Source organism: Rutilus rutilus, assembly GCF_951802725.1.
Source record: "Rutilus rutilus genome assembly, chromosome: 13".
Classification (NCBI taxonomy): domain Eukaryota; kingdom Metazoa; phylum Chordata; class Actinopteri; order Cypriniformes; family Leuciscidae; genus Rutilus; species Rutilus rutilus.
Window position 1 is genome coordinate 14905117 of NC_140218.1, and position 21682 is coordinate 14926798.

Here is a 21682-nt window from a genome sequence, read left to right on the forward strand (position 1 = left end):
TAAACAAAAGCCCTATGACACAAGCCCGTGTTGAGAATCGAGTTATTCTGCAATCGATTCTCAGCCCTGGATTGAGAGCGAGGGGTGATTTGGATGGAGATGAAGGCGGTGGTGTCCTGTGCCGGGCTTTTGCTTCTATTTGCGTGGCTTTCTCCAAGCCAAGCACTTTATTTCCACATCGGAGAGACGGAGAAGAAATGTTTTATAGAAGAAATACCCGATGAAACCATGGTGATCGGTACGTCCATTGTCCAATCGGATCTCTGTGATCGGTTAGCTTTGTCGGCTAGCTGATTCATCCATCTGGATTTATCAGTAGAAACATTCACTTTTTGTCTCATTTAACACACTCAACCTGAAGACAGCTGATATGAAATCAGATTTTAGGTATGGATGTGATTATCTGCATACATATGTCCAAATGAAACAGGACTTTGAGTAGATCAGCATGATCAAGGATGTGGCAGGTGCAGCATCCTGGTACCTGAGATACAGGTGCAACCAGTTCCTTTCTGCCAGCAGCTACAGCCTGGATTTATCGCTTGTTTATAGTAATCAGAAATAACAGTTATGATGACAGGAGACGATGCATGTATATATGATCTATGATATCGATACTGCATAATGAAATAATATAATAATAAGATCTAATAATTATGTTTGTCTTTTTTTTTGTGATGGAAATGAACATACTGTGTTGGGTTTTATTTGTGTGTTTTTTTTTTTTTTTTCAGGAAGATACAGAACACAGCTGTGGGACAAACAGGCTGGCTCTTTTCTCCCGTCCACCCCTGGTTTAGGCATGCACGTGGAAATCAAAGATCCTGATACCAATGTAGCCTGTTTTTTTGTTTATACACTACATTTCAAACATGTCTGCTATATAACAATAAATAGGGTTATATTTGGCAACTTTACACAAATGCAGATGCCAGTATACTTCTGTGAAATCACATTCTCTCATCGTTTGTTTCAGATCATTCTGTCCCGTCAGTATGGATCAGATGGACGTTTCACCTTCACGTCCCACACGCCAGGCGAGCATCAGATCTGCCTTCACTCCAACTCCACCAAGATGGCACTGTTTGCTGGTGGAAAACTGGTACGACTGTAAAAACTGACAGAGCAGCAGATAAATATAGAGATCAGTTTAAGTGCTGAACACTAAAGAAGATATTTTGAAGAATGTCGGTAACCTAACAGTTGATGGACCCCATTGACTTTCATAGTTTATTTTCTTATGTGTTCAGCAGAAGAAAGAAAGTCATACAGGCTTGGAACAACTTTAGGGTGAAAAAACAACAACTGTATTTATTCATATTTTGTCATTTTAATTAATAGTTTTGAGTAATAAGCTGTCCAATATGCAATCTCTGTATTTAATAAATTACATCCAGTAATATGTCAAATACAGTGTTATATTAGTATTATTTGTATACTATGATAGTATTTATTCCTATTTTGACATTTCAATTAATATTTTTGAGTAATAAGCTGTTCAAGATGCAGTTTCTATATTTAATAAATTACATCCAGTAATATTTGTCAAATACATTGTTATTTTAGTATTATTTATATACTATTATAGCATTTTATTCATATTTTGAAATCTTAATTAATAGTTTTGAGTAATGAGCTGTCCAATGTGCGGTCTCTATATTTAATAAATTACATCTGTTAATATTTATATGACAAATGCAGTGTTATTTTAGTATTATTTATATACTATTATAGTATTTATTCCTATTTTGACATTTCAATTCATATTTTTTGAGTAATAAGCTGTTCAAGATGCAGTTTCTATATTTAATAAATTACATCCAGTAATATGTCAAATACATTGTTATTTTAGTATTATTTATATACTATTATAGTATTTATTCATATTTTGAGATTTTAATTAATGTAATAAGCTGTCCAATATGCAATCTCTATATTGAATAAATTACATGTCAAATACAGTGTTATATTAGTATTATTTGTATACTATGATAGTATTTATTCCTATTTTGACATTTTAATTCATATTTTTGAGTAATAAGCTGTTCAAGATGCAGTTTCTATATTTAATAAATTACATCCAGTAATATTTGTCAAATACATTGTTATTTTAGTATTATTTATATACTATTATAGCATTTTATTCATATTTTGAAATCTTAATTAATAGTTTTGAGTAATGAGCTGTCCAATGTGCGGTCTCTATATTTAATAAATGACATCTGTTAATATTTATATGACAAATGCAGTGTTATTTTAGTATTATTTATATAGTATTATAATATTTATTCATGTTTTGACATTTTAATTAATGTAATAAGCTGTCCAATATGCAATCTCTATATTTAATAAATTACAAATGTCAAATACAGTGTTATTTTAGTATTATTTATGTACTTTAATAGTATTTATTATATTTTTATATGCTGTATATTTTTAGTTTGTTCAAGTTTTAGTAATTTTGTTGTGCTTTGTATGTGTTTTTTTATTACTATGGTATATTATATTATAGTTTTGTTTTTTTCAATATTTCTATTTAGCTTTTTTATTTTATTTCTGTTTTAGTCATTTTAGTACTTCAATTATTATTTTATTTCTGGTCAGTTTCAGTACTAATTTAATATTTCTGTTTTATTTGATTTCAGCTTTGGTTCAGTTAAGGAACTGATTTTGAATAGTTTTACTATTTACTAACAATAACAACATTGGTCAAATACAATATAAATATGGATCATTTTCAAGTTTTGAGATTACTTCTAGATATGAGAAAGTCGTTAATTTCAATATAATACAGTGTAAGTTACTGAACATTAACATGTGAAACCATGCTGTCTTACAGAGAGTCCACTTGGAGATTCAGGTTGGTGAGCACACCAACAACTACCCCGAGATCGCAGCCAAAGACAAACTGAGCGAGCTGCAGCTGCGGGTCCGACAGCTCCTGGACCAGGTGGAACAGATCCAGAAAGAGCAGAACTACCAGCGGGTGAGTTTGAGCTGCAGAGACTAGTTTTGGTCAATGGTACAGTAGGGTTCTGTAGGCTGACTGGCCAATTAAACTTAGATTTGGTGCCAGGTGCCTGCTCAAGATGTTTAATATTATTTTGGGCATCTGTCTTGTTGATATTAGTACTGTATCTAAGGCTGTTTACACCTGGTATTAAGATGTTTTGGTCGATCGTATCAAAAGTAGACGAGGGAGGCACCTGAATAACACATTCCCATTTACACCTGGTGTTTTAATTTAGTCTCTTTTGTCCACTTTCAACCACATCTGTACTGATTTCTTCAAGGTAAGGGTCTATGGATGGGCTTTTTCACATCTTTCGACCTAATGGACAAAATAAGCTATTTAAATATGATCGTGACCGGAGATTATGTAAAACATACAGAGAGCATCAGCTTTTGTTTCTGCCCTGACAGCCGCAACATTTCTCATTTTCTCAACTTCCTGAAACTCATCCATTGTAGGCCCTGTCCCAAATGGCATACTTCATATGCACTTTCGGTCTTGTGGACTTACAATGGCTGCCGCGTGTCCATTAAGTCCGTGAGACTGTAGGGTGTCCCATTTGTCATTTTAGGTCTCAGTAGTGCCTGTGGTCGATTTGCGCCCTCGATGCGCACTTTTGCCGAGCCCGCACTGATGCTTCTTCCCGACAGTCAAAGCGGCGTTACGTCACGAAAGTGCGGACTCAGAGGAAGACCGCGAGTGCTTAGGGTGCCATTTGGGACAGGGCCCTTGTCTTGAGTTTTCCTCTGGGAACGAACACGTCACAATATTCCTTTTTTAAATCATTTTGCCTACGCAAAAAAAGGGGGTGAGGCCTGGTTGTGTTGCGTTAGTACTGTGTTGAATCTCACAGTTATGGTAAGGGGTGTAACATTTCTGAAACACGCGCAAAGCGGTTGACCAATCACAACGCACTAGTCCGGCCAACCAATCAGAGCACATTGTGCTTTTCAGAAGGAGGGGCTTCACGGAGACCGGAACTAAACTGAGCGTTACAGAAAGGCTGAGAAGAGAGGTGCCGCAACAATGTCAAATATGTGAACATTTTGTTTTTTGAACATGAAAATCTTCTAGTAGACCCCCAACACAAAATCAAGACTTTGTAAAAGGGTCTATTAAAAACTATAATTGTATCTCATACCAAAATAACACTGGTATCTAGTTGTCAATCCATATAGGTTGTATTGCACTCACAAGAAGTTGTTTCTCCACAGTATCGCGAGGAGCGTTTCCGTATGACAAGCGAGAGCACAAACCAGCGAGTTCTGTGGTGGTCTATCGCTCAGACCATCATCCTCCTCATCACTGGCATCTGGCAAATGAGACATCTCAAGAGCTTCTTCGAGGCCAAAAAGCTGGTGTGAAAAGCAGAAAGCATTTCAAAGACACTAACCCTTTTATTGCCGTTTGGTTTCTCAAGCATGGAAATACTCAGTGATTCATTTCAGTATTTTCTTTTTAAACTCAGTTCGGTCCAACGTTATCTTCGGCAGAGCTTTGAATTAAGTCTTAAACATGCAGAATATTAACAACCCTTAATTCTGCTCTATACCCGATACCCATTTATCATAAGTGAATCATACATGTCTAGAATGGTGTTCAAATTACTAAAAAGTGTGATATGAAAAAGTGATGATCATTATGGGTGCATGGAAACTACTGTTGACTTTACTGATTACTGATAAATGTGAAGAATCAAGTCAGCTAATCATTTAAGCATTTCTAAACATTTTTAATATGTATATATTGAGGTGTATTGAAGATTTTGGTAAATCTGTGGCTTTATTTTCACGTTCTATCTGCTCTAAACACCCTCAAACTGGTGTGATGTTCATGATCATGAGGGGAAATGATTCAAACAAATTGATTGTATCTTGCGTAGTAGCTGTTTAGACCAAACATTAAATCCATATTTTAGGGATTTTCTTTCTTTTAGAGACTTACAAAATGTGATTTTTGTTGTGGTTGTATTTCTCAGTGTTCTTTTCCATGCTTTATTTATTTACTGCATTGACCAATATATTGATAAATATAATTCCAGTAGCTTCAATGAGCAGGAATGTCTGTAATTTAATGAAAACTTTTGGTTTTCTGGGTTCTTATTCAATTTCAAGACTATATGTTGTTTATAGGGTATTTGGACATTTTTGTACTGGCTTCTTACAAGTACCAATTTATAAAAACGCTGGTTTGCATGACACACAATGGCAAAATCCTCCATGCAATGTGAATAGTTGAAGGTACTCCCAAGTGTCATTTAAGCTTTGTAATAAACTATACATCTGTGCACACAGTGTGCATGCACATACTTAACTGTATGCTTGGTACTCAGTTAAAAATCATTGTTTACATGCATTCATAAGCATTGTCTTTGTTTGTATTTTAGTTGGGGTTTTAATGTTTTTCGAATTAAAGGTTTTAAAGTGACAAATATTTTTGGTCTTCATGAATGAGTGGCATAATGCATTTCACTTCTTCTAGGTTATTACAAAATATTTCGGTTTCAAAATAAATTTAATTTTCTTTTTATCAAAGAATCACGACCATTGTTTATCACGGTTTGTACAAAAGTATTAAGCAGCACCACAGTTTTCAACATTGATAAGAATAAGAAATATTTCTTGAGCAGCAAATCAGCATATGAGAATGATTTCTGAAGGAGCATGAGTTATGATGTTGAAAATGCAGCTTTGCCATCATAGGGATAAAAGTCATCGTTTAATATATTAAAATAGAAAATGGTTATTATAAAGTGTAATAATATTTCACAATATTAGTTTTTACTGTATTTTTGATCAAATAAATGCAGCCTTGGTGAGTGACTTCTCAAAAACATTTTTAAAAATCTGAATTTTTACACTACACACACACACACTACATAAAAGAACAAAAAAAAAATACTAAAGTTATCTATATATGCCATACAAACCATTTCATTTTCTCTTATTTTATTGCTCAACTCACCTAAATCAAAGAAATATCTACAATTCAACTATCTACTGACAAGATACAAGATGTTATTTGTCACACTTATCAGAAAAAAAGGATGCTATAATTTCTGTTTTGGCTTTTCACAACTGACCACAAACAGTGAACCCATTAGTTTGACACACTGTATTAATCCAAAATAAAAAAATGATGTGATTATCCTCTATACAAGCATCTAAGAATCAGAACAATCTCTCTCTTGCATAGTAAATTGCCTCAGACCCTCAGCGTCTCCAAAACTCCATAAAACAGTCCGTCTCTGCACCGATCTCATCGCACATTCCCAATGTTCTGTACTGAAACCAATCTGGCTGTTGATCAGTGCTAAATTCAACACCAGTGTTAAGGGTGACATGAATTACTACATGAATAACATAACATAACAACACTACACACTGCAGTCCCGACACATCTCACTGACAGCTTTCACAGCAACAAGTGGATACAGAAGCAATACCATAAATGTGCTATTCATATCATTTACATTTATGATTTCGAACAAAACAAACAGACACGCTATAAAATATACCTACACACTTCTAGGAACAAAAAGATATCCTATTGTTTTAACTGGATGTTAAAATGAGTTACAACTGATAACGTCTAATCTGGCTGAAATGTCAGAAATAATACTTCACATCTACAATTGGCACAACAAAATTGAGCATGTGCTGACCCTGTATCTGCTAAAAATAATCGCAAAACCAAGGCTAAGAATTTGACGAAGGGGTGGAGGACAGTTCTGGAGATCTTTAGATAATAAAAACACCTTCAGGAAGTAAATTTAGTATTCCAGTTATTAAATTGCACCTCTTTAGCCACAGAAGACCAGGTCAGCAGCATTAGTTAAGACATATTAAAGGCCCTTGACTGGTGAATGGTGAGCCCAGTCATTGGGGAAAAAGCCCAAGAGGTCCCACGTTTTAGTTCAGTAACCTTTTTTTTTTTTCTCCCCGCGTCATTCAATGCTCTGTGACGGTGAGCCGGTCCATTTTCCTGGCTGCTTCCTCACATACGACCTTCGGCTTTTTCTCTGGACTGGGGCTCGGGGTGTTGGGGTATTCTCTGGTGCCGAATATAGTGCTGCCGACGCGTATGTTGGTGGAGCCGACCTCGATCTAAATGGAGAAACGTTTCAAATGGATATTAAATTGATCAAAAACAACTGCAATAAAGTTAAGTGCCCCATTATGCTATTTTAAAGGATCATAATTTTGTTTTGGAAGTCTCCTACAGTAAGTTTACATCAAAAACACTTTCTCATAATATACATTGCACATCACCTCATTTCTCACAGTGTCTGAAACAGTTCAGTAAAGATCTAGTGTCTTTAAACCAGATGTCTTCAACCCTGCTCCTGGAGACCCACTGCCCTGCAAAGATTATGTCCAACCTGCCTCAGCTTGAGATTGTGGAAGAAATGTTATGTTCTATTATGTTTGCACTTAATTATATTCATAGAATCTTAGAAATATTATGGTAATTAGATTAATGTGGTGTCGATACATATTCTTATTAATATATGCATGTGTATGGCCTTGTATATGACCGGACAAAAGTTAATGTGACTGAATGTATGACCGAGACAGAGAGTCTCCATTCAAGGGTGTAATATGATTAAGTATGATAGACAAATCTAAACAATATGTTAGTTATGGCTAAGATGTATCTTGATGTAGCCTCGGGAAAACAACCTTGGGGGAGGAACAACTATAAAGGATGTCACACTCTGCAGGCACTTTGTAATGACTGTATGACTGCTGACCTTTCCTTGCGAGGGAATACATAATTGTTAAAGACAATTGATCCACGTTTGTCTCTTATTCAGTGATGTAAAATTGTTTGCCACTACAAGATTTTCAAGTTATCTTGAATAGCTCTGGTTTAGGTGTGTTTTATTAGGGTTGGAGATAAACTTTGCAGGACAGCGGGTCCCCAGGAGCAGGGTTGAAGACATCTGCTCTAAACCCCTCCTTTCCAAAAGCCTACTCTGCTCTGATTGGTCAGATGGGCCAGTCTGTTGTGTTCGGTCTAATGCTTGCAGAGAGTGTCAGAAATGAAACTCCCATTACTACCATATCGGAATTTCAGCTCTGGATCTTCCTCAACACTTGATACGGACAGTAACGATGGCGTTAGTTTTACCGTATCATCTCCAGTGCGAGTCCTCGTCCTTTGGAAGTGCGTGCAAAATGGATATGCAGCGCTGAAAACAGCAACACCATGTCGACACCATGAACCAAACTCTTCCAGCCTCATCTACAACTGCTCTTTTCGGGTCAGCGTTGACGTTGTTCGCGGGCAGCCAATGAAGACCATAGGCTGGCTTTATGCGAATTTATTACAAACCTACGTGATGACGCATTTCAGGCAGTTAAACTCGGTTCTTTCTTTTGGGAGACAATAACTCTATTTATCATGCGCTTTGATCTTTGAAACAATCACATTCACTAACAGCTACATTACTATATCCTGAGAAGCATAATAGGGGCACTTTAACACTGATAGCACATACAACTGAAGAGTATTTTGAAAGAAAGCAACACCTACCGCATGTTCAAAGTCATTAGACATGCCCATACTGAGTTCAATCTCCTCTACTGGGATCTTCAGACCCTCACAAACTTCAGCACGATGTTTCAACAGCTTCTACATTCAACATACACATTCATTTACATTTTGCATACTATGTTGTAACATTCTTTTAGCATGTTGCTAAATTGTTTTTCGTAATCAAGATGCAAGGTGATAAACTTCATACGCCACAATTTTTTTGCAAAGAAATTAATACCTTCATTCAGTGATAGTAAAGTGACAGTAAAGACATTTAAAATGTTGCAAAAATATCCATTTTCAGCTTCCTATTCATCAAAGAATTCATATTTTCAACATTGATGGCAATACAAATATTTCTTGAGCACCAAATCAGCATATTAGAATGATTTCTGAAGGAAAATGCGACACTGAAGACTGGAGAAATAATGCTGAAAATTCAGCTTTGCCATCACAGAAATAAGTTGCATTTTAAAATACATTAAAACAGATTTTAAATTATAATCATATTTCACAATATTACTGTTTTTACTGTATTTTTGATCTAATAAATGCAGCCTTGGTGGGCCCAAGAGACTTTTTGAAAATCTTTTGAATGGTACACTCTTAAAAATAAAGCTTACAAAAGGTGTTTTTTGCAGCAATGCCATAAAAAAAAACATTTTTAGGTTTCCTAAAGAAACTTGCAATGCAAAGGTTCTTTAGATGGTAAAGGTCCTTCATGGAACCACTGATTCCAATAAAGAACCTTTGTTTTAAAGCGTAACTCTCGCCAAAATGCAACCTAGGGTCTTTTTGTTAATCTACCCGAGGCAAACTTTCGTTTAAAAGCATAATTAGAATGGAAACGCCACTTTTAAGTTTGACCGTATTTTCATTTTAGGTTAAATGCCTTGTGAATGGGACACTTACATTTTTAAAACACTAAGAAGGTTCGACACAACATGAAACTTTGCTCGAAGTATCACAAGGGGCTCTACACATGAACTCGAGCACTGAGAACATTGTTTGAGTACAAAGACTTTACTAAAAAGAAAGATTTTGAACAACTCACTGTGTTTCCGTCCGCCGGCATTTTGACAGTCAAAAATAGTCGATCTCCGTAACAGGGAGGAGAGTAAAGATGGAAAGCTCCTAAAGCTTAGTTCAATATAAATTCACAGATAATGTGTTGTTTTCTCGTTAGTGAAAATCAATATTGACCTTGTATTTGAAAAAGGATCCTCATATAAGAAACAATACTAAAATTCAGAGTCAGTTCATTCGCAAATCTACTATTTTTGACTGTCAAAATGCCGGCGGACACAGCTACAGCGAGTTGTTCAAAATCTTTCTTTTTAGTAAACTCTGTGTGCACAAACAATGTTCTCAATGCTCGAGTTCATGTGTAGAGCCCGTGGTGATACTTTGAGCAAAGTTTCATGTTGTATCGAGCCTTAGTGTTTTAAAAAATAGTGATTTTTGATGCTATCATAAAAGTGCCCCATTCACAAGGCATTTTAACCTAAAACGAAAATACGGTCAAACTTAAAAGTGGCGTTTCCATTCTAATTATGCTTTTAAACGAAAGTTTGCCTCGGGTAGATTAACAAAAAGAGCCTAGGTTGCATTTTGGCGAGAGTTACCCGTTAAGAGTGTAGTGTATGTTTAAAAGTATGTGAGATCTGACGCACCTGGAAGTCGGGGTTGGGGCCTTCACTGAGGTCGTAACCGTAACGGCCGATCGTCATGAGCCCGGCGAAGTCAAGAGCAGAACACTGAGATACGGCGTGTTTTACCATGTTTACAGTCTCATCAGGTGGCAGGCCATGTTTACCTGATAAAAAAACGTCCAAGAGAGACTATCATGCTGAGCTTTCAGAAAAACAGTTATCTGATACACTGAGAAAAGACTGCATAATGCTTAAGTGTTTTTGTTAGACACTGCAACTATCATCCTGTCCGAAAGTGAATTATCAAACAACATCTGGACCTTTGATGTCGGCTTTTTTGACAACATCCCATAACAAATCTAGATCCCACTATGGTACTCCTAACTGTGAATCAATAAATTTGACAAACAAAGAGCACCTAATAAAATACAAAGCATCTCAAATGACTTCATGGCATTTCAACACATTTACTAATGTATTTTAATAATGAACATGAAAGTTGCGACATTTAAAAAAATTAATAAAAATGTCTTGAGCAATAATGGAAAATTAAAATGTATGAGATCTGACACTCAAAATCGCACAAAATTCTTGATTAAATCATTATAAATAGGCTAAATACTGCATGCAAATTTCTATAATAGAGTTTTTAAAATGTTCAGAGCTGATGTTAATAGGAAACAAACAATTATTTGGGCACAAAACACTCACTTTCCTCTCCGCTGGTGTTGATCTGAATCATAATCTTTAACCTCTGTGTATTGGCAGCTCTCATTTTTTGCCACGAGCTGTTGACTTTTTCAGCCAGCTTCACAGAGTCGATCGTCTCTATCATATACAGGTTTGGGACTCCTGTGATTGAATTCAATGAATGTGGGTTACATCAGAATCAAAACCAAATAACCTATACATGTCTGATGCAATCACTATGGATTAACTGTAAACCCAGGCTGTAAATGATGCTCATATTTTTAAGTCAAGCTAAATGCAAATCAAAGTTGACTTTGCTCACCCAGGAGTTTGTTGACATTATTCTTTTGCAGATGACCGATAAAATGCCATTTTATTTCAGGACATGACAACACGACCTATAAAGAAGTTTTAGACTGATCAAGACATGTGATCAAAAACAACTAAACAAATACATTCAAATTTGCCTGACTACATACCTGGGGATGGGAAGCTTTCTCAACAAGTTCATTTACCTGCAGAAAAGGGGATATTTCATATGAAAAAAAAAAAAAATAGGCAAATGCAGTCTTGCATGCATACTTAATTATTTACTCACATAATTCTCTCCAAAGTTTCGTTGTCCATGTTTGTAAGCCTCCACCACCATCTCCGGTGGTTTAGTCTTACTAACTGCAACTAGGCGAGGGGCTATACATGGTAACGTCTGGAATAGAAACGTAAAGTACTGTCACTTGTTTATAATAGAGCAGTGTCGGAAATAACGTTTTTGTATTAAGGGACAATATTTGCCCCACTAGAATTAAATTTTTGGTGCAATTTTTGCTTCAACCATATAAAAGCAAAGTATGCTGTCCATTTATGTCAAATGCTTCGAATTAATAAATAGTTACAATCTGAAAAATAAATGCTCTGCTAAAAATGGCATTAAATATTTAAATAATTATATAGGCCTACAGCATTATAAAACTGAATATATTAAATGTTAATTAAGGATTATTTTATATATATATATACATATACAAAAATAGATTTTTTTTGCAGCAGTACTATTGTAAAATGTTAAAATAGTTAATTAATTATTGTTAGTTAATATACATAGATTACATACAGAATTATATACGCAAAAATAACAGAATTTGCTTAAATAAATATGGTATGTGCATTAAATTAATACAATAATATACAACTTTCACTCAACTGTTCTTCACCATAATGATTTTGATACTAATTTAACCATCAACAACCATCCGACTTAAAATTTGCATGTTAATATTTGCTCCTTGTGTATGCAGTGACATTTTTAATGTAAGGATGTAATATATTACACTTTAAAGTGCATGTAATTGACGCGTGACCGTATCATACAGATTTCATTTGCTGGAGCGTGACTGCTTCAGGAATTTCATGCAACATGCATTCATTCTCACACACACAAAATGTCCTTCTCCTTGGGAAGAAGTTACACGCTATTCGAATGTTATACTGTCATTCTGAACACTCTGCAATACGTTTACATATATTGGGTCCAAAGAAATCATAAGTTATTCCCTACATAATTAGCTGTCAATCATTCCTCGTTACTATATGGAGCTCGAGTGTGTAAAGGTTGAACAGATTACATAACGGCCACAACAACACGAGGAGCAAGAGTAGATAATATGATTTTATGGTATTGCAAAAGGACATTGTTGTTTCACGTCTTGCTCAAAAGAAACCGATGAAAACTGACCTTCGGGCGACGGGAAACCGCTTGATTCACCCGGTCCACCACCGCCTGCAATTTATTCCCAACCTCCTCCGACATCACTACTCTCCACATAGCCTCAATGCGCGTTCATCTCATACATCAGCCATGTGACGTCACGGACTATTCCGGTCAACATCCTTACAAAATAAAAGTCCTGCTTCTGAGGCTTTGTAAAATAAAAAGTCACAGGTCTGAAAACTAAATAAGATATTGTGACAGCATAAAAAAAAAAAATAGTAGATATGATATATGGTAGAGTCTAACGTGTACTACATTTGCACAATCATATGCAAAGCAGCTTATTTTTAAACAACATTTTCTCTCATTTATTAGACTGTATAGTATATTTTTATACAGCATTTATTTTCTTGATCCAAGACAAGGACTGTTTTGTTTTGTTGCTGTGATTTACTTATTTCTATCCCATCATGTCCTATGGTCAACAAAAATCTATAGCTAGGTTAGACAAAGGAATTATTTAAACTAATTTCTTTAAATAAAGTTCTCAGTTTGACAAATTTTTATACCATTTGAACTCTTAATTCAAGATTATTGAATGGCTTCAAAGCATAAAGTTACTGAGATGGTGAAAAAGTTAACACTGAAAAACACTTGAACATTACACCAATCAAATATAAATACAAAGGGATAATCAAATTGTAGTCCATTTATTCACAAAAATGTTTTATGAATTGTGTATACAAATTTCTACAGACACAAGGCAATTTATAAAACACAAAAAAAGATGTTTATATAAAACAGAAAACTTTACCAACCAAGGATTTCTGCATTATTATTCAGTCTTTGTTGTAAACAGACATGAGAAACCCATTTTGATATTTGATGGCTGGATGCAAAAAAAAAAAAAAAAAATACAGAGAAGGAGGGAAAAGCTGCATTCTTCCTCATACTCGTTCAAGAGCCTCCAACATGATTATACTGTTTCCTCTGATTACCTAAAGAGACACCAAGACAGAAACAGGAGACCATTCATCACTGCACAGATAAGAACACTCTTAAGCTGAAGCTACTGGAAGAAAGAAAGAAATCTGAAATCCAGCTGTGTGATATATTTAAAATCCATGATAATGTAAATAACAATAGGACTAAAACCTGAACATTAGAGCAGTGGAACATAACTGTATTTGTGATGCACCATGGATGCTGATGTAACCGGTTCTACTCAACACGCTCCGAGCGGGATTCGAACCATGGTCTCCAGCATTGGAGGCGCAGAGACACTCGCTAGAGTGCCTCTTGAGATCAGGAGAGTGAGGTTTACATGCACAGCGACTACTGGCCCATGACAGTTACAGTGATGTGACCCGATTCTGCATTATGTAATTAAATAGGCCTATCATATATATTAGTGTACTGTTTTATTGTAAATGAAGTACTCTCATTATATATTAATAAAATGTTGCACATGTCCTTCGGAAGCAAAGCACTTGCATCTGATTTTCGTAGTTAATGCATCTAACATTTCAGTTTTTACAAAAAGAGCATGAATGAATGAGAAAATGAAGTGCAGGAGATGCTTGCTTTTAAAAAGTGATTAAAGATCACCATATACATGCGCACAAATTTCATCATGTCTTAAAATGAAATAAACGTGTGCAAATAAGGACACAGATACAGTGATACGTCTGGTCATGAACGGGATGACACGATGATTAATTATTCTGATACACAGTAGTAGATACACAGATGTAGACTGAAAATTCAAATAAGAATAGACAAAAGTAACAATGCCTTTATTCTTTCCGCATTAAACTGAGGCGTGTCATTTGTTCAGAGATTGTAGTGCTTCGTAATCGTAATGAAAATATTATTAGACCTTATTTCTTCCCCATTTTTCATATAGAACATCAGTTCTGCAAAAATTTTAAGGCTGATTTGTTGATATTTCTAAGAATAATTTATCAAAGCATATTTGATTTGTTTATGATAGTTGTTAAAAGTCTCTAATAATAAACTTTTTGAGAGTTTGTCGTCATGTTTTAAAAAAAAATACTTTAAGATTGTTTTTTCCTCCACTCATATTTTAATATTAATTTGCCTGTATAATGAGTGTGTTGTAGGCCTGTGTTATATTGGTTGTTGTCTGCCCTCTTCACTCCCATTTTTCCACATCCTTTTGTTGAGTCTTTCTTTTTTCAAATCTGAAGTGTGAACAACCAATGCCGAAACACTAAGTGCAAGCTGACTGACACACACACACACACACACACACACACACACACACACACACACACACACACACACACACACACACACACACACACACACACACACAAGATGCCTCTCTCTTTAGCAGTGTATTGAGCTTGAACAGTTAGATGGCAGATGCACACAAAAATTTCAAAATATCTGTCTGTATTCACGTAAACAGTCAGTTATGTCTTAAGCAAACGTAAAATCAGATTTTAAACATTAAATTAGATCCGTGCATTAGGTCTTACTATGATAAAACCTGCTGCTATTAATGTTAATCAAACAACAAAAGAAAAGAGGGAATCACTCAATGCCTCTGACTAAATAACTTTCGTAGCTTTAATAATAAATGTTTACTTTGTTTTGGAAAATTCAGCATTTCTTATAATCATTCGTTTCCAAACTGTTTAATCATATGTTTCTGTGAGGTTTTCTAGCAGCTGAGGAGGGACAGGGAAGCGAGATGGCAATTTAGGTCATAGATGAAGGCCTTTGGGTGTCTCAGGGACAAAGAACAGTGTGACCTGCACCAGGGGGGTAGAAACCAGTCCGAACTAGCTGAAGATAGGGGGTATCTTTCTGGAAATTTACAAGAAACCTGGAAGGAGGAGTTTTTGCCAAGAAACTGTATAAAATGTCTATGTTTTATTATGTCTGATAGGTATTCTATTTCAAAGCTGGGTGGCTGCGGCTTTTGTGAAAAGAATCCTCATTGAAATAAACCTTTTCTCTTTATTACAGTTTTGTCTCTTGAAAGTTTTCTTACACCTCTGATGCTGTTTGATATTAACTTCTCAAAATTGCCATTACAACTTTATACACTAAAGACTATGCAATGATTATTTTTACTAACAAAGATTAAAGAACCATACCATGATATTTAATATAGTAATTAATATTATTAAAAGAACTGGGGGAAAAGATGCATCGTGATGCACCTAGAATCATTTTATAATCGAATCGTTACCCTCTAAATCATAATCAAATCGAATTATGAGGCAAGAGAATATTCACACCTCTACTAAACATGATGTAACTCTATACTTGTGTCAGCAAGTTATGTTTCCAAAATGAGTTCTGCAATAGATTGTGGTATTGAGTACGTACCACCATCCCAATGGTGTTCATTTGTCCTCCTGGAGCCATTTCTATAGTGTCATCAACGACCAGATTCATGAAGGGATCAAATCCACGCAAGATGCCCTGGACATGACGACCACCGTTGAGCTTCACTGAAAGTGTACACAAAAACATCATCTCCACATAAGAAATGCATATTTGAATAAAAGACATTAGACAATGGTTCTGAACAAAGATATTGTGTAGTTTAATAGTAGAAAAAAATTTTTTCACATACGTAGTAACGTAGGGTTACAAATACTGTTAAAATCAAATATTTCTAGGATTAAAAATGATGAAGACTTTCAGATACTTGTCATCCGTATTTGAGACCTTTCTGGATAATATTTTGTAAGGTGAAAAACACGCATTATACTCACACGAAAGCTTCTTGTCCATAAATCTTAAAAGGAAAGGGGGGAAAAAGTATTGTATTTAAACCGTAATACAAATCTACAGATACAATGCCAATACACTACAGATACTGGACAATATATCTGTCCATTAACTTAAATGAGAATAATCCTGGTTTCGAAGTAACTGCAGAAACACGGGCTAAAACAGTAGAATAATGCACTGCTAACATCTATCGCGATTTCTAAGACGCTTATGATTCCATTCAACCAAAGGCTTGAAATACTTACTTTTTCAGCTCAGGTGGATGTGCTTTACTCATGTTTATTTAGTTAGATCTAATACTTTTGTGAAACAAAAACGTTTGAAACACGTTTCATTCAGCGGATAAAAGAATGCCTGAAGTGCAGGAAGTGCCGTAGGAGGTCGCGGGATTTTCTAGACCAGTTACCGTGTGCGATATCGCCCCTACTGTAGCGAAGGACGAACTTCAATAACATTACAGCCAGTTTTAATGTTGTATTTATTTTGTGCTATGTGTCATGTTTAAAAGCGACAAAAATAACACCAACAACTACCAAACGTTTTAAACAGTTTATTCAAAAAACAATTTCAATTGTGATGAGGTACATTTTCTGAAAAATAAACCATCACACATCTTGGCTTGGGACAAAGCAGGTGATACTGGAGGTAGCTGCTAGTAAACACACACACAGCGATTAATGTAGAGAACTAAATTCAAAATGTCTCCAGTCTATATTCATAACTAAAGATTTGAAGGAAAATATATATATATTTGCACTAAACATGTACAATGTGAGCCATAAAGTGGACTTGATACAGTGTTTAAAGACAAAAAACAACAACAATGGTCAGTGCAAAAAAAAGGAGAAGGATGACAAAAATCACTGCGGCCCATTTGCCATCAGGAAGAAAACATGTTAGAAGTGTTACATAAATGAATATTAAGACCCCCTGATAAAGAAATGAAACAAAAACGCAGTAAAAATAGCTTTTTCCTTAGCATTATTCATCTAATGAGACAGAAAGAAAGTATTTAAGTTATAGGCTACTTGCAATATTTGGTCTGATAGCATAAAATATCATGTATCTAAAACATGTTAATATCTGTAAATCTGTAATTATACACCTTAAGATGTTAGAATATGCACAACGTTCAGCAGCAAACCTCTCACTTTGAAATACAAATTCTCACACTGTGATATATTTTGACTATAAAATGTTATAAGAATAAAGCTTACTTTGCTTCCTTGACTAAATACAAAACAGAAATTTCACAATGCTTGAGTAGAATGCAATATAATAAAACAGGCCGCAAAACTTCAGTAGACAAATCTCACAGATATTATGTCCTCCAACTTCAGACAACAACAAGGACATTCATTTAGCTGATTTGGCACTGGCCATTTAGAAAACAGAAGTGCTATGCGTCAAAAAGAATAAAATTCCCATATTCTCACAGTAATATAATGGATATATGTCTTCTAGGTCTGCATAAAAGCATGGAAAAATGTTTATCCTAGAGCAGAATCCTATCCTATCCTGGAGTAGAAGTGGTTTTAATTGAGTACCCGTATCTGACAATATAATATAGGCTTGTCATTATTATCGAAGGCCTCTATTATTTGTCAGGCAGTTTGGCTCAATGTTGCGGGAGTGTGTTATCCTGTTACAACATTATACCTCACGAACAACAGAAATCAAAACCTGTACAATACTGATAATATTTACCCAAATCAAAAAAATGCCTGATGAATGTAATTCCTGATAGCCATAAACATCTGCAGAAGAGATTCCCCTGCCCTTAAAGAGACAGTACACCCCCTAAAAATTAAAATTTTGTCATCAATTACTCAACCACATGTCTTGCAAAACATATTTTGAAGAATGCTGGTGAATAAACAACTTTGGTTCCCATTGACTTCTACTGTATATATATAAAAAAAACAATGGAGGTCGATGGGAAACCAAAACTGTTTGGTTATCAACATTCTTCGAAATATCTTTTTTTGCGTTCAGCAGTAGAAAGAAAGTCATACAGCTTTGGAACAACATGAGGGTGAGTAAATCATGACAGAATTTTCATCATTAGGTCGACTATCCCTTTAAAGGATCAGTTCACCCAAGAATTAAACATTTTTAATTATTTATTCACCTTCATCTCATAAAAACCCATATTCTTTTAGCTTTTTATTTGAAATGCACACACACACGCAAAAATAAAATAAAAAAACACACTTATTTTCAATAGCTTTTGGAGCACTTTAATAGTGCTTTCATGCAGAGGCTTAAAAAAAAAAAGTTATGTGAGAAAAAAATGAAGGTGAGGAAATATTTGTCTTTTGTTTTTTGAGTGAACTATTCCTTTTTCTTTCTTTTTTAAAGGAAGCTCTTTCAGTCATCACTGAATTCATCTTGATTCTCACGTAGCAGATGTTTCTGGCAGTGCTCTAGAAAAGTGTCCAGGGCTATGAAGGCCTCGGCACATGGCACACAGTGATAGACTTTCTTTTCACAATCTTCTGGAATCTGAGAGAGGGGAATCCCACCTGCGCACACACTGCAACACCTGCACGTGTTTACTGGTTGATGAACTCCTTCAGGCACTTCCTCGTGGACTTCCTTGTGCGTGTGCAGCGCAGCTTTAGAGCCAAAGACCTGATCGCATGACGTACAAGGATACTCGCCATCCTCGTCTTCATCATTGTCATCCTGCTCGTTCCTTTCCGCTTCTTCCTCTCGCTTGGTTTCCGTCAGAGCAGGTAGATTCTTGGTCCTCGGTCTACCTCTCTTTCGTCGATTTTCTTGGGAAGGTCTGAGATCCTTTGCACCCTTCGGTGGGTCGAAGCCAGCTGCGTCAGCATGGGGAGAGGCACAGTGTTTGAAATGCGCCCAGCGCGTCAGATGGTGCAGGAACTCTTTCCCGCAGCGAAGGCACGGATACGTCTCACCTTTCTGCCTTCGCCTGGTGGCTTTCTCAGAGTTCTCCTTTCTCAGAGCTTTCTCCTTTATTTCACGACGGTGTTCCTCTTTCCTGTGCCGGTGGAGCAGTGATGTCTTAGGAAAGGATTTGTCACAGGAACGGCATGGAAACAACTTACTTGAGTGGAGAACTTTCTTCTTCTTCTTCCTGCTGCGTAGGTGTTCCTCTTTCCTGTGTTGGAGGAGCAGTGATGGTTTAGGAAACGATTTGTCACAGGAACGGCATGGGAACGTCGTCTTCGTGCTGCGCTTCGTATGTGCGGGGGAAAAGCGCATGTGGCAGGAGAGTCCAGCAGAAGAACGGAACGTTCTGGAACACACAGTGCAAGCAGAAAGAGACGCGCCGGCGCTCGGAGACGGTGGCAAGGACGGTTTGAGAGTTTTTGCGGGCTGACAGCCTCCGGCCTGCTGGTGGTGCAGCAGCTCTTGCTTGTGGCTGAAGGCTTGTCCGCATGGGGCGCACGCATAGGGGCTGTTGTCTTCACTGAAGGGATCTTCCGGGCGATGTGGGTCTGAAGGTTCGCTCCCGCAGGAAGGGCACGGAGAACTCCTCGTAGGTTTCCCTCTGCACGTCTGGCACATAGATGAGGAACCAGGGCACTTGTGTAGCTGCAAACTAGAGAGCAAAGCAAACTTTTGGCCACAGCGCTGACAGCAATGGAGCTTTTGTAGGGCGAGCTCTTTTTCCTGGTGATGCACAAGGTCGTTCAGTTCGGAGAATTCGTGGCCGCAGTCCTTGCGGATGGAGGAAGACGTCTGTGGTTTTGGTTTATACTCCATGCAAGTGATCAATTGAGCCAGTTTGGATAAAGTGTCTGACATGGGTTTGGACCTAGTGGATATCTGGTCTCCTTTTGCCCCATTCCAGTTGCAGTGTACGGAATCCATATTCCTGTATGAAAATACAAAAAAATAAATAAAGTGAATTACGGTCATTCAGACATTTTTAGTGTTTTTGTAATAAGGCTCACCAAGGCTGTATTTATTTAACCAAAAATAAAGTAAAAATAGTAATATTGTGAAATATTACCACAATTTAAAATAACTCTTTAGTGACACACTTTCATTCAAAAGTTTGAAGATAAAAAATAAAATAAAATAAAACGTATAATTTTATTCAGCAAGGACATAATATATTAATTAAAATAAACCGTCATGTATAATGGAACATAAGATTTATATTTCAAATTAATTCTGTTCAATGAACTTCCTTCATTTCAATGCAACTTCCATCAGAGAATCCTGAAAAAGTATATCAGTTTCCACCAAAATATCAATTAGCAAAATCTATATTCAACAGTGATAATAACACGAGCCATTATTAATAATTGGGCACCAATAATAATCGATAATAACTGAGGACCAAATCAGCATATTAGAATGATTTCTGAAGGATCATGTAACACTGAAGACTGGAGTAATGGTTGCTGGAATAAATTAGTATACAAGTTCTTAAATTGCATTGCAAGAACAGGTTTACATAATTGACAAGGAAAAAACGATAAAAATAGTGAAACAAACGGATATGCTTAGCTATATACTGTAGACATTTAGGTAAACTACATGGAGCATTAAAGCAACACTGACACAGGAAGAGTTAACTAGCTGTCTTGCTACGCTGCTGACATACAAACTCACCCGCTCGAGGACTTTGTATCACTCAAAATGTTTTTCTCGCCCCTCTGTGTGGACATTTTAGCAGAGGTTTTTACGTTCATGAACGCAAAATGCACGAGGTTTTGAGGTTAGACGCAAACGGACTTTCAGTTCAACTACCATGCACTTCTACCGAACTAGTTCAGGCAGTTTTAAAAACTACAACTCCCATCATCCCATATGAACGAGCTTCACATGCGCTAGTGCGATTTATTATAACTTTTTTAATAAAATAAATTCAGTATGACCCAAGAAATTACTTTCTTATAACAATAATAGAAATGGCTTACACGTTTGATTATAAATTATTCTAAGTGCATTTATCAAGTGCTCAACAGTGCAGTTATTACCTAAAATTATAAAAATCGTTTTTGTTAATTGAAATATATATAAGTATAATATATATATAAATACAAGTATTAGTTTAAAAACTTAAACTACTAAACCTGAAATAAAAAAGTGCGAAAAAACACATAACAAAATGACTAAAACAGAAACTAATATTAACATAAAACATACAAATACAAAACTAATTCAAAAATCAATAAATACTATAATAGTCTATATTTATAAGTTTTAAGGAGTAACATTTCTATTTTTAATCAATCTAATAAGAACGCAAGTAGCAGACATTTATTATGAAATAACATCGTCCCCTAGTGAGTTGGAACGGAATAACACCCCCTTTTT

At 35.9% G+C, this 21682-nt stretch overlaps 4 protein-coding genes across 4 annotated transcripts; 1 reads left to right on the forward strand and 3 right to left on the reverse strand.

Moving 5' to 3' along the window:
• Positions 1 to 16: 16 nt before the first annotated feature.
• Positions 17 to 5441, forward strand: tmed4 (transmembrane p24 trafficking protein 4). The gene is made up of 5 exons (XM_084427993.1): positions 17 to 238; positions 735 to 835; positions 977 to 1102; positions 2840 to 2986; positions 4228 to 5441. The coding sequence occupies exons 1-5, from the start codon at positions 94 to 96 to the stop codon at positions 4375 to 4377; spliced, it is 669 nt and encodes a 222-aa protein (XP_084284119.1). The 5' UTR covers positions 17 to 93; the 3' UTR covers positions 4378 to 5441.
• Positions 5442 to 5941: 500 nt separating this feature from the next.
• On the reverse strand, positions 5942 to 12771 carry plpbp (pyridoxal phosphate binding protein). The gene is made up of 8 exons (XM_084427990.1): positions 12629 to 12771; positions 11495 to 11602; positions 11376 to 11411; positions 11219 to 11294; positions 10918 to 11058; positions 10228 to 10370; positions 8552 to 8650; positions 5942 to 7119 (listed from the first exon to the last, which is right to left on the reverse strand). The coding sequence occupies exons 1-8, from the start codon at positions 12716 to 12718 to the stop codon at positions 6964 to 6966; spliced, it is 849 nt and encodes a 282-aa protein (XP_084284116.1). The 5' UTR covers positions 12719 to 12771; the 3' UTR covers positions 5942 to 6963.
• A 524-nt stretch (positions 12772 to 13295) lies between these two features.
• On the reverse strand, positions 13296 to 16808 carry snrpg (small nuclear ribonucleoprotein polypeptide G). The gene is made up of 4 exons (XM_084427995.1): positions 16624 to 16808; positions 16360 to 16382; positions 15968 to 16092; positions 13296 to 13602 (listed from the first exon to the last, which is right to left on the reverse strand). Exons 1-4 carry the CDS (start codon positions 16653 to 16655, stop codon positions 13552 to 13554), a joined length of 231 nt encoding a protein of 76 aa, XP_084284121.1. The 5' UTR covers positions 16656 to 16808; the 3' UTR covers positions 13296 to 13551.
• A 105-nt stretch (positions 16809 to 16913) lies between these two features.
• LOC311302257 (uncharacterized protein) lies at positions 16914 to 21180 on the reverse strand. Its single transcript, XM_084427984.1, has 2 exons — positions 20975 to 21180; positions 16914 to 20228 (listed from the first exon to the last, which is right to left on the reverse strand). Exons 1-2 carry the CDS (start codon positions 21052 to 21054, stop codon positions 18749 to 18751), a joined length of 1560 nt encoding a protein of 519 aa, XP_084284110.1. The 5' UTR covers positions 21055 to 21180; the 3' UTR covers positions 16914 to 18748.
• Between the last annotated feature and the right edge of the window lie 502 nt (positions 21181 to 21682).